A 13,443-nucleotide genomic window follows, 5' to 3' on the forward strand; every position below is an offset into this window, starting at 1 on the left:
AACTTCTGAATCTTCATACCTTCGCCGGATAACGTCTCCTTCGAGAATTTTTCGCCGGATAACGTCTCGTTTGAGAATTTAAAACACAAAAACCCGCACATACAAGTGCAAAACATGCCACTCCTGCAAGAAGTGGCAAAACAGCAGCGTTCCCACAAACTAAAAACAGAAAAAATAAACAAATTTGTATAAAAACTATTCATCCAACAAAATAATAGGTAAAAAAACCGAAAAGAATCATAACAGAGATCAGAAACGAAGGGAACAAATTAGAAAACTAAACTTACCATTGTGCATCTTTGCGGAGGATAATGTTTATGACCGAACCAGACAATCGGTGTTTTGTATATGTTCTGTTAGGGTTAGTCAAAAAAGGCCCAACTTTAGTCTGATCAGCCCAAACTCTAGACCGAAACTAGGCTACAGCGATTTTCTGAACCACAATGACCTGGAAAACACAAACAAACAAGTGAGAGGGAGACAAAAAAATTTTATCGAGTATTGGGGTTAATCTCTTACCAGAGACATACAACTAACCCTTTCTAATTAAAATCAAAAGAAAAAAAGTGAATCAAACAATAAAAGGCCAAGTTCTTAACAGATATATAAACCAAACCAACTCATCACAGGTCCTAAAAAAAGAAACAAAAACAAAAAAAAAGGAAAGGAAAAACCATCCCACAATTGCCAAAACAAACACTTTCGAATCCTCAAAACATAATTATTATGTATCTTAGCCAGAACAACATACTACAATGTCAGCGCAAACCACACACTCAGGCCACAATATATTAAGCCTATGACATATAAATGTATTCCTTTATTAACGTGATAAAGAAGGTGTTATACAGAGCAGCATCCAATCGGGAGAGTTCTTCTTCTTCGTCTTCTTCCTTTTTGTGTTTATATTTTGTTTTCGATTTTAAATGGTGAAGGGGCTGCGAAATAGCTGGACGCAACAGGATTCAATTATGTTTATATTTTGTTTTCGATTTTAAGATTAATGTATTTTATTTTTAAAAAAAAATTAAAAGTAAAGTTTTTCTTATAGGATTCAATTAATAGACGGATTGAATATCAATTTCACAAAATTGATCGTGGGAATGTCTCACATTAGTTTTTATATATTATTTTTTTACTAGTACATTTTCATGAATCGGACGGGTTGAAAGATCAATCTCATAAATTGACTTGTGTGACTATCTCGAGTGAGTTTTTATATATTATCTTTTTACTATCACATTTTCATGAATCAGACGGGTTGAAGATCAATCTCACAGAATTGATTCGTGTGACTGTCTCACCTGAATTTTTATATATTGTATTTTTACTAGTGTTTGAGATCACATGTTGTTTTAGTAGTTTTTGATTAGAGACCAAGTGCCTAAGGCCAAGTGTGTTTTGGTACAAGATGGAGAAATTATTATCGTGTAACTCAAGGCTTAATTGAGATTGTGGAAATATAAACCACAATATTCTCATTTTCAGTACACACTTGGGAATGGGAATGAACATTTCCATCCGCCATTCTCACCATATTGGTTGAGTTTATCTACTCAACTTTTTCATTTATACAAATTCTCCCACATTTTTTTTAATCATATTTTATTAATAAAGATAATATTTATATAGATTTAATAACAAATAGATACTAAAATTGGTAATAAAAACAGTACGAAACAGTATCGACTTCGAAACCAACCCGTGCACTTGCAAATGACGTAGTGGTTCCCCGAAACGCGTCTTTTGTAAGTAAGCATTGTTCACATTTAATGTATCTGACAACGATCAAAGCAACGTCGTTTGGAATGAATATATCAATTATTTGCCAAATATATGGAAAAGTACGTATACAAGAAAACATGTGGGTACATTCAACAGATGTTGCGAAACGAATGTTTGATTTCTAAAATAAAATAAGTGAAACAGAAGCATTCAACCGAAGCGGGTCGTCATGCTTAAACTCAAACAATATTCATGCAAAATATTTATGTGCCTTCAATTTCATTTGTAATTTGCAAGATACAAATTTATATGCAACATTTAGTAAAGTTTCAAAACTAAATCTTACATAAAACATAAAATTTGAAAGAAAATTTTACATGAACAAAAGAGCATTTTTTTATTAACAAAAAAAAAAAAAAAGGTTGATAGCAAATTAAATAACATAAATATAAGTACGCGCATGCCGAGTTTGGATACATAAATTGTAAATTAAAAAACCCCTTAAAGAAGTCCACATTTTAAAATTCTTTTATTAAACAAAGAAAAGAAAAATGGTTTTTACGTTTGAATAAGTGTTAAAAAAATGTTTTTGTTTTATTTTTAAATAGAAATAGAAACAGGAACTCAATTCTGACCTCTACAAAAGCACTTACTTAGATAAATTTTTTAAAATAACATTTGTAACCAGACAATATATTTTTTTAAGAAAACAATTTTTTTATTTTTTTTTCAAAAAAAGGCGACTTCGGTCTGTTGACTTGTCCAACCAAAACACACTCGTAGTTGGTCCATGGTAGGTGCGTATATTGATTAGAGTAACTAATTATCGATTTATTGTTAAGAGAAATAAACTAAATTACTTTTTCCTAAAAACACATAATATTGTTTAATAAATAATAACATAAACCATGAAAATGTTTTGTTTTACCTTGCCTCTCTCTCAAAATTAATAGTATGTTTCAAATACTAAGTCGGGGATATAGTAAATGCTTAATATTGTCCTTTGAAACATATATTTTATTATCATATAAAATAAAATATAATTATATTTTGTAAAAATAAATTGCAAATAATAAGTTGATTACTTTGGACAAGTATTTCACCAACCATATTAACTATATGTTTCCTCACATTATTGGGCCTGGCTTATTATCTACTAGATGATCACTAAGTTTTGGGCCCATTTGATACCTTTGCGAATCGTTCAGCGAACTAGAGTATGTGCCTTTTCATATCGCTGTGTAAAGACAGTGTTTTCAACTCTTTGTATTCGGATGGAGAGAAGTACATGTGTTTTTCAACTCTTGTATTTATGAGATATAAATGTCAGAAATGCTGAAAATTAATCACAACACCATCGTTCCAACAGCGCTCAGCTACCCATGGCTTCCACTATATCTTTCATGCCTTTACAGACTTCAGCAATAGCAGACAGCGTCTCCTTCATGTTCAGGAGAGGTTCCGTTGGAATCTTCTTTCCGGCGCACGCACCGATGACACAACAACATACTCCAAACAGCAGAACGCGCCATACCCGTACTTCCACCCTCCTGCACAAAAAGTGGATGTTTTTCTCTTCTTTTGGTGGTTGTGCAAGATTGAGAACACTGTGGTTCTCACATATATGTGAGACCACGGTCTTGGTCTGCTCATCGCAAGTACTAGCGCATGCTATATCCACTATCGATTCAGCTTTTCTTACAAGGACCCTCGAGACCTACACCGACTGGACGATGAGTAGATACAACCACTTGGTTGTATCTACTGATCGTCCAGTCGGTAGAGGTACTTGGTGGTATCTACTCATCGTCCAATCGGTGGAGGTCTCTAGGGTCCTGGTAAGAAAAGCTGGATCGGTAGTGGACATAGCCTGTGCCACTACCTGCGATGAGCAGACCAAGATCGTGGCCTCACAGATATGTGAGGACCACCGTGCTCTCAATCTTGCACAACCACCAAAACAAAAAAAAGACGTCCACTTTCTGTGCAGGAGTTTGGAAGTACCGGTATGGCGCTTCTTGCTGTTTGGAGTGTGTTGTTGTGCCATCGGTGCGTGCTCCGGAAAGAAGATTCTAACGGAACCTCTGCTGAACATGAAGGAGACGATGTTTGCTATTGCTGAAGTTTGCAAGGGGATGAAAGTGATGGTGGAAGCCATGGGTGGCTGATCGCTGTTGGAATGATGGTGTTGAGACATAGCTTGTGTTTGTGATTAATTTTCAGCACTTCTGACATTTATATCTCATAAATACGAGAGTTGAAAAACACATGTGAATAATCTTCAGCATTTCTGACATTTATACGAGAGTTGAAAACCACATCTACTTCTCTCCATCCGACAACTCTTGTTAATACAAAGAGTTGAAAACACGTGTCTATACACAGGCATATGAAAAGCCACATACTCTAGTTCGCTGACGACACTTGACGATGTATCAAATGGGCCCAAAACTTCGTGATCATCTAGTAGATAATAACCCAATAAGCTAGGCCCAATAATGTAAGGAAACATATACCAACCTCCACTACCGATCCAGCTTTTTTCTTACCAGGACCCTAGAGACCTCCACCGACTGGACGATGAGTAGATACCTGAGGCCAAGTTGTTCTTCCATCTGATCATCAGCACGTCCTTCCATGTGAAAACAATAACCTTACTGGAAGACACAATTACATTCAACCAATTGTCATTTAACTAATATCTAATCAATCACAGTTCTAACATGTGAAAACAATAAGCTACTGGAAGACACAATTACATACAACCAATTGTCATTTAACCAATCTCTAATCAATCACAGTTCTAAGTAAACGTAGGAAAATCAAACAATTGTCATTTAACTAATCTCTAATCAATCACAGTTCTAAGTAAACGTAGGCCAATCAACCAATTGTCATTTAACTAATCCTAATTAATCACAGTTCTTACCTAATGGAAGAATACGGGAATGGAGTATTTATGCATTTGGAAAATTAACCAACTGTCATTTAACTAATCCTCGATCAATCACTGTTCTTATATGGGAAGAAAACATTCACGTACTGCAGCAACAATTATATTTTAAATTTCACGACTCCAATCCAATCAAAAGCAATAAATAATTCAAGATGAAATAAATTCATGAAAAAGACAATTTATATTATCAAATCTAATATCCAATCAAAAATCTCATACTAAACAAATCTCAAATCCAATAAAAAACCTATCGGAAGCACTAAAACTTCACATCCAATCACATCAGAGGCTCACGGTTCCTGTACTCAAATCTAATCCAAAACCTATTGGAAGCAAACAACAATTATTATTTTAAAATCATACAACAATTATATTCAAGAGCAAAAAAATCAAGGAATGGAAAGAGCAATTGTATTCTAAATCTCACAGTGAAGATCGTGAGACTTGAAGACTGTTGGAGCACGAGACTTGAAGACTGTTGGAGCAGGAAAACAGGCGGGATGGATTTGAAAAGGAATGGGAGGTGGTAATAATAATAATAATAATAATTTTAAAAAAATAAATCATAATTAATAATAATTTATTATTATATTTTTAATAATTAGTGAGAGTATCAATATTTTCATTCTCCCACCCAGATTCTTTGGTCCTGTTACAAACAATCGGGGGATTCAACTCCTCATTAGGCAAATTAATTTAATTTCCACCATTATCTCATCAGCTCACAAAGCATATATTGTGAAGCTATTATAATTTTTTGCTCTCCAGAAATCGTCATATTATTTAAGGAAGTAGCCAACATTATCTCATTTGTGCTAAGTGAACAAAATAATCAATGCTAAGTGTAACCATTCGTGCCATAATGCGTGAAGAGAACACGTCTAACAACTCTTAATATTTAAAGTTGACATTAGAAACAGTTAGCTTCTAATAGATTCAGACAAGAGGAGAAACTAAATGCATCTTGGCAGGACAAACATTTTGCAAACCTCATAATGCGTGAAGAGAACACGTCTAACAACTCTTAATATTTAAAGTTGACATTAGAAACAGTTAGCTTCTAATAGATTCAGACAAGAGGAGAAACTAAATGCATCTTGGCAGGACAAACATTTTGCAAACCTCAATGTAAGATGCAGCAACCTCAGGAGTGCTTCTCATTTGTCCGAGCAATGAATATATCCCAAAACACAGACCACCAGGAGCATCAATTGCTGAAACACACCAAGAAACATCAATTAGTTAGAAGAAATCAAACACCTAGAACACACACTCTTTTCGCTCATCTTTCCTTATGCTCACCAACGGGATCAGATGAAACTTTTCCTTCAGCCTGAAAAGCCTGAGCAGATGCCTTCAAATCTCTCTTTACCAAATAATCGTATTTGTGAATGTACACATCCAACCTGTAATAAGATATTCAAAAAATCACCATAAAGCATAAGAAACAGGGAGGAGGCATAAAACCCGAAGGAGAACAATGCAACAGCAACTTCTGAAGTAACACTATCCTAAATTCCCAAATAGACAAGATAGAAGACAGACATTGATATCCCTCTCCTATAAACCAAAACCTCAACAATCATCACATTCACAGCTCTGCACACGCACAAACCCAGTAATACACACTAAAGGTCAAAGGCACACAAGTACCAAAAAGCTTACCAAATTCAGCAAGCAACCCAAGACTACTTAAGAACATAAACCTTTTATATGAATAATTTTTTAAAGAAAGAAGAAAGCCCCTTAAAAAAAAAAGACATGAAAAGAACAGGTAAAAAAGAATGTCGCAAAAAGATTACTGGAACTCAAGAAACAAAAACACTTACATTTTATCAGCTTTCCAGTTGGTCTGAGACATGTTTGGCCGTCCAGCAGTACAGAATACAAAACTCAGATATTCAATAAACAAATTTTCCTTTTATTTCCAACGCTTCGGGCTCTGTAAGAAGTTTGATAAAAAAACACGCACAAATCAGAAAAAAAAAATAGTAACAAAAAATAGTTCTCCAGACTCCATATCCACATAACAGCACAACAATATAAAAGCCCAAGTCACTCGAATACAACACCATATAGATTCAAAAGGGAAGACCAAGAACTCCTCATAGAACAAACGCACAGAGAAAGAACAAATGTGTAAAGTAATACAAACTAGCCTGCACCCCCAACTCAGGTATTTCAAAGGGAAAAAAGATGAATCTTTGTACATTTTCATGAATAAAATGACCGAAAGATAATAGAGAGATTTGAGAACACCAAAAACCCAGAAAGAAAAACAGATTTGTAGATAATTTAATTTACAGAGGAACGAAGAAATTCCTTCCTTTTTCTTCTGATGACTAACTTTAGTGGCGTATTGAAGAAGCTGTTGCAAATATCTTCCTAACAATAATATAATCTCACGGTGTGAATTTCGTTTAACCCCTCTCAGTTCAGCCGAATTTTCATTTTAGGACTTCTGCTGCCATGGGGTATCTTGTGAAATGACTAACTTAACCTCAACATTTGTGACAGGTGTGCATCTGCTGGTTGACTGGATTGTGGTTGAAATGTCATTCGACTCAGGCTCTAGCTTTTTGAACAATATTTCCGATGCGGGGCTTGTCTTTTAGTGTATTTATGAGTGAGTCCTTTAAAATTTTCAAATATACGTTTTCCCCATCTCTTTTCTCCTATCATTATTGTGTTGTAGAATCGATCCATCGGGTTGGTTTGCTGGTAAGATATATATTATATGATGATAATAATTTAAATATTGAAGAGTTAATTTCGAAATATGTAGTTTATCTTTTTATAAAAGTAAAAGTATTTTAACATTTTTCTGTTTTATATTTAGATCGACGGTTTGCTTCGATTCAAGATTGTTTTAATGATAATGAAAATGATTGTTTTTGGTTGAGTAATATCAATGAGAAATTACAATTATGAATATGAAAAAAAATAATAATTAACATATATATTTTGTATAATTTTTTTCGATTGAAGTTAACGTCACTGATAGTATTATATACATTTGGAAATTTTTGGTGTTAGAAATTTGGTGTCTTGTTAAATAGTGTCCCTAATTCCCTCTCACTCAATACATAGAAAAGTATCATGATTGTTTGTTAAAATACAATATCGGTACTATATTATTAAGTAAGAAACTTCCACAATAATTAATTTTGGTGTACTCATATTTTTTTGAAAAAATATTCAACTTATCTTTTATCAATAAGAAATTACTCATCGTCCTGATTTTTATAAATATGATATCTTTGGGAGCTGTTAAAAAAACTGGCTGTGTAGTCTGATCAACATCCGCCTGAGCATCCTCCTAATATAATATATAGAATTTTTTATTTTTTTAAAAAAATTAATATTGTTTTAAGAAATACTGTTCGTCATATTTTTCCAATCAATTTGAATAGGATAAAAAAAATATGACATTAATTTTGAGTTTAAATCTGATACAGAATAATTGTTGGAGAAATGAAGAAAAATTAGATATTTAAGTATATTTTTAAAAAAAAAAAAAAAACCAACATTGCTTTTTTAACATATGTGAAATGATCCGCAGACATGCCATGTGTCTTGGGGTTGATAAATGATAATTTTGTTGTACTAAACACAAGTCCGGGAACATGGCATATTGGTTATTGGGCCATACCCAACTTTGGATTGAATTGTTGGGTTCAGGCTCAGTAGTTTTAAACTCCACCATAGTACAAACAAGCCCGGCCCATTCAGAAAGGATGTAGGATTCATCCAAGCAATTGATGTTTTTGATAGTACGAAGGGCAAAGATGTGAAAACTTGGACTAGCAAGGCTTTAGGCTTTGAAGTATTTGACCACATGGAGGAAAGATGACTCCTTGGAAGTAATGAGTTCTTGTATTCATGGAGGGAATGATAGTTCTGGGAAAAGGGTTATGAGATACACCTCGCAGCCAAATATCAAACTCAGGCGACATTTTGGGTACTGCTTAATTGCTCGAGTGAGCATAGGATGTGACGATCGGGTTGACATCGAGAGGGATGTCACATTGCTTGAGGCACCAGAATCAAGAATTGGACCAAGCTGATTTGCTCAAAATTCCAGGTACTTGCACTGTGGCACCGAGCTCGTCAATTATCAGCAGCCAAAACTTGGAGGAAAAAAGCCCCTGATTTCTATAAGAAATCATCATCAAACAACTATAGCAACTACACCACTTTTGTAAACAGTCTCCGCAAGGCCCACTTGTTTCTTTAAATCGACAAAATCTCATCTAAATCTTTACAGAAACTGACGAATTGTCAACAAAACTTTCTCAATATTGAAATTCACTGACCTCGAGACAAAGTTCATTCTCACCTCTTTATACAGGATAAATCATCCGAATTCATTCTAAAGAAAATTCCAATCACACCTCACTTCATATTCTGCCTTCCATTAATCACAAGGAACAAGTTACTATTTCATCGACCCTTGGAAGTTAGAACCATCACGGCAGCTTCAGTTGCTGAGAATAATAATGCTTGGTTCCCTTTGAGTGCCTCAAATATCACCAGCTCAGCAGTATATCCCTCCTGAATGGTAATCAAACCACAAATTTATCACAAACACTGATTTTATTATCTTAAAAATGGATAGCAACACTGCTGTAATGAAAAGGTAAAACAATATTTTTAATTCTCACTCTTAGGATCGATGGCACACCGATGTTTAAGGATAAATATTACTTCAATAGCGTGTTTAAATGATAAGGCACTGAAGGCAACTGAGTCAATATTAACAAAAAAGAAAATTGTAGAATAAGTAATTGCCACCACATGTTAACTGAAACTACTATAAAGTTTGAATTAAGACTTTATAATAAAACAAAGTGCGATGGAGATATACCATAACAGTTCACAGCAAGAACGAATTTAAAACAAATCTAATAGGCTCAGACAGGTCAAGATGAATTATTAAGGGACTTCCAAAATTTTGATGCATACGTCCTTTTTGTCAACCTCAAAAGCAAAAGTGAAACATTCTAAAATAATAACAAAATCAAGTATTCCATTGATATCACGGGATAACACAACATTTGAGCTGAATTTGAGCTAAGAGTAACTAACTATTCAAGCTTCGAATCAAGCTACTAATTTGAGCCTTATATTTTTCGTCATACAGGGCCCAACTCGGTTCATTTACATTCTTATTTATGAATAAGGTAGCTTGCCCCTCCTTGTACTATTGTTACAAGCCCGACCCATTTCAACGTCTGGAATTTTAATATTTGCCACACATCAGGAATCCAAATCCAGAAGGTTGTAAAGAGAAACAACAGCTAAATAGTATCTCACCTCACTGAGATCATTTCTAAATTCATACCTCCTGCATTTGTTCAAAAATTTCCAATCCCCAAATCATTAACTAATATAGTTTACAATTGAACGAGGCCATAATGAAGGAAAAACACATCAAAAAATAGCAAATCTGAGTGCGCAATTAACTAATGATCCTAGAACAAGAAATGAAATGAAAAAAGATAATCGTATTAACCCTATTAAAACTCAATGAACAGAAAAATGATTTAAGTGCAGTTCAACTTTGAATTCAATTGAAAATCATTACCCAAATTCATCACCGGCGGAAATCATTCCTCTCGTTGTCGATTTGCCGTCTTTGCTTCTCAACCACTTTATCAATTGCCGCCTGCACAGCATCCCTTCCTCCAATAATCAACCTCGTTATGATTTCTGGGTCATTCTCAAGCCGTGCATCCTCAAATTCTTTCCGTGCATTTTCTCTCAAAACATCTCGCCACAAAATGCCTCGAGAGTCCGGCCAAACAAAGAATCGGGTAGCTCGGATGATATCTCTATACAAACTCAGCACCTCCCGCCTTGAGCTGGTAAGTCTATGCTGATTACGAAGTTTGTTCTCCTCATCGTCGTGTTTTTTGTCGTTTTTGACAATGTGCCTGTCAAGGAGTTCGTCTAGGGTGTCGGGTCCGTTGTGTAAGAGTCGGTGGTGAAGGTGGGTTATGGTGGTTCGAAGGTGGTGCACAATGGCGCCACCTGTCTGACGACTTTGGAGTTTGGTTCCCATCGGTGTCCCTATTTTTTGACCTTTTTTGGGTTGAAGTCAGATATTTCAATTTTTTATACTTAAAAGAGATTGACCACACTACAATTGTTTTCAAGAAGCTATTTAACCAATTCTTTTTAGTTGTAGGGTTTAATCTACCCTGTTAGTAAATGTGATTCAAAACTAGGACAATCCATGTGGGATGCTTATTCGGAGTTCAGCGATTTTGGTTGACGAAACTAGGGTACAGCGATTTCTGAACCACAATGACCTGGAAAAGACAAACAAACAAGTGAGAGGGAGACAAAAAAATTTAACGCGAAGCACCTATCAAGTATTGGGGTTAATCTCTTACCAGATACATACAACTAACCCTTTCTTAATTAAAATCAAGAAAGTGAATCAAACAATAAAAGGACAAGTTCTTGACGGATATCTAACTAATCCAACTCATCACATGTCCTAGTAAAAGAAACAAAAACAAAAAAAGGAAAGGAAAAACCATCCCACTATTGCCAAAACAAACACTTCCGAATCCTCAAACATAAATATTACGTATCTTAGCCAGAACAACATACTACAATGTCAGCGCATACACACACACTCAGGCCACAATATATTAAGCCTATGACGTATAAATGTATTCCTTTATAATCTAATGCATCATAAAAACTACAGTATACATCATCTTCCTACGGTGCGCTTAGTAATAAGGCTCTGCCCTATTTTCTTCCATCTTCACTCAACTCCACCTACTATTATCAGCTCCCAACCTGTTATATGATAAAACACAAAACCATAAAGAGTATTTCATATCCAATATCTACAACAACTACTCGAACTATAAATGCATGTAATGTGCAATATTAAACCTATAACATAAAAAATTGAGAAAACAAATATAAATGGTAGAGTGTGGAATGAAATCATTAACTCTCGTTTCAATCTCTTTTTTTTTCCCATCTAGTATAACAACCATCATTTTGCTATCTCGAGTGCATAATCTTAGTACTTAATATCAAAAGATTAAAACCATATGCTAAACTCGTCTAGCATAGAAAACAAAATAGAATTCAATCCAACGGACACAGATCAACGCGAAGAATGAAATAATATAGTAATAAACAAAAGTCATAGACAATATGCATATACATCATATGATAAATCCACATAATAACCACATATGCATCAAAATTCATTATTATCGAACTTTAGTGAAATATGTCGGAATTGAAGTATGTATTTCAAGTCATTAGTTTTTTTTTATTGTATAACTTAGGTGACAGCCTTAAAATCTCCAAGTATGAAACCAACGTTGTTTGAACAAGACAACAATCCTGATACATCCTAAGATATGTTTCTAACCTATTCATTTTCCAAAAACATTTAGTAACTAAAATTATGTTTCTAACCTATTCATTTTCCAAAACATTCAGTAACTAAAATTATACAATTAAAACATTAAGCTCTACAAAATCCATTTACTGAATTTCGATTTTGTTTATATTATAAAATCATATTCATATTATTAACATTACAGCAAAACATGAAACATATACAAGAGTAAACATTACGTTTCAAAACCAACAAAATGTTTTTAAAACTAACTACAGTAACAATATTCAAATTTAACTTCAAAAACATTTTAGATTTCAAAATCCACACGATCAAACAAATACTCATATTGAAAACATTCGACAAATCCCTTCTAAAAACATCAAATCAACTCAAGGTTTATAAAACCTTGATTTAGACAACTAAATTTAACAAATATTTCAACTTACTTGTTCACAGAAAACAACAAAGTTTAGTTTTATATTTGTAAAAACTAGCTAATATATTCCAATTCCGGATTTTAGTTCCATAACAAAATAGAACTTGAAATTAAACTCCAGAAACAATCATAATTAATATAAATTATATGCACTAACTTTCAAACCATGATCCCGATCTTAATGTTTTGGAATCCCGTAATTGCATCAATCCCTGCTTTTTAAGAAATTTCAACCATCGCATTTATTAAAGCACACAAGCAAATTGAAGTTCCTTTTTTTTTTTTGAGAATCAGATTTGATTATCAAATGAAATCAAACTCACAAAAAAAAAAAAAAAACTGGAAATTAAATTATTTTTAGAACTAACAGCAAACCAAGCTTTGAAAATCATTCAACAATTATCAAGCCCTTATCACATTCATTTCAAACATCCTCTGTAAATTATATCCCTAAATCATAAATACCCATTGAAAAAAAAAAAACCCAGAAAAACAACACCACCACACTAACCTCCATTAACGTGATAGATAAGTTTTATACAGAGCAGCATCCAATCGGGAGAGTTCATCTTCTTCTTCTTCTTCCTTTTTGTGTTTATATTTTGTTTTCAATTTTAAATGGTAAAGGGGCTGCGAAATAGCTGGATGCAACAGGTCAGATTTGGGCCAAGTTTCTAAACCCATTAAGATTTTGAAGGACCCGGATAGTATTCGTGATATTTTATTTTAAGAGTAATATATTTTATTTTTAACAAAAAAAAATTAAAAGTAAAGTTTTTCTTATAGGATGCAATTAATAGACGGATTGAAGATCAATTTCACAAAATTGATCGTGGGGATGTCTCATGTTAGTTTTTATATATTATCTTTTTACTAGTACATTTTCATGAATCGGACGGGTTGAAGATCAATCCCATAAAATTGACTCGTGTGACTATCTCAAGT

General features: G+C 33.8%; 1 protein-coding gene across 18 annotated transcripts; it reads right to left on the minus strand.

The window, feature by feature from the left end:
* Positions 1 to 287: 287 nt before the first annotated feature.
* LOC142526421 (transcriptional corepressor LEUNIG-like) lies at positions 288 to 13,211 on the minus strand. 18 transcript variants are annotated; one of them, XM_075630808.1, is made up of 8 exons: positions 9,346 to 9,425; positions 9,021 to 9,235; positions 8,879 to 8,940; positions 6,511 to 6,623; positions 5,984 to 6,087; positions 5,804 to 5,895; positions 4,275 to 4,378; positions 288 to 448 (listed from the first exon to the last, which is right to left on the minus strand). In XM_075630808.1, the coding sequence occupies exons 4-8, from the start codon at positions 6,540 to 6,542 to the stop codon at positions 421 to 423; spliced, it is 360 nt and encodes a 119-aa protein (XP_075486923.1). In that variant the 5' UTR covers positions 6,543 to 6,623; positions 8,879 to 8,940; positions 9,021 to 9,235; positions 9,346 to 9,425; the 3' UTR covers positions 288 to 420. The 18 variants fall into 18 exon arrangements, 13 of the variants coding, with proteins under 13 accessions (XP_075486923.1, XP_075486922.1, XP_075486926.1 ...); XM_075630807.1 differs by lacking the exon at positions 8,879 to 8,940 and having other exon boundaries at positions 8,998 to 9,235; XR_012815256.1 differs by lacking the exons at positions 8,879 to 8,940; positions 9,021 to 9,235; positions 9,346 to 9,425 and adding an exon at positions 1,703 to 1,778 and having other exon boundaries at positions 6,511 to 7,073.
* Between the last annotated feature and the right edge of the window lie 232 nt (positions 13,212 to 13,443).

The sequence above is a fragment of the Primulina tabacum genome, chromosome 15 (genome assembly GCF_025594145.1).
Source record: "Primulina tabacum isolate GXHZ01 chromosome 15, ASM2559414v2, whole genome shotgun sequence".
NCBI lineage: Eukaryota > Viridiplantae > Streptophyta > Magnoliopsida > Lamiales > Gesneriaceae > Primulina > Primulina tabacum.

Bases quoted from the DNA above. Each gene is read 5' to 3' on its own strand.
- LOC142526421 (XM_075630802.1), bottom strand. From the start codon at position 10,745: ATGGGAACCAAACTCCAAAGTCGTCAGACAGGTGGCGCCATTGTGCAC.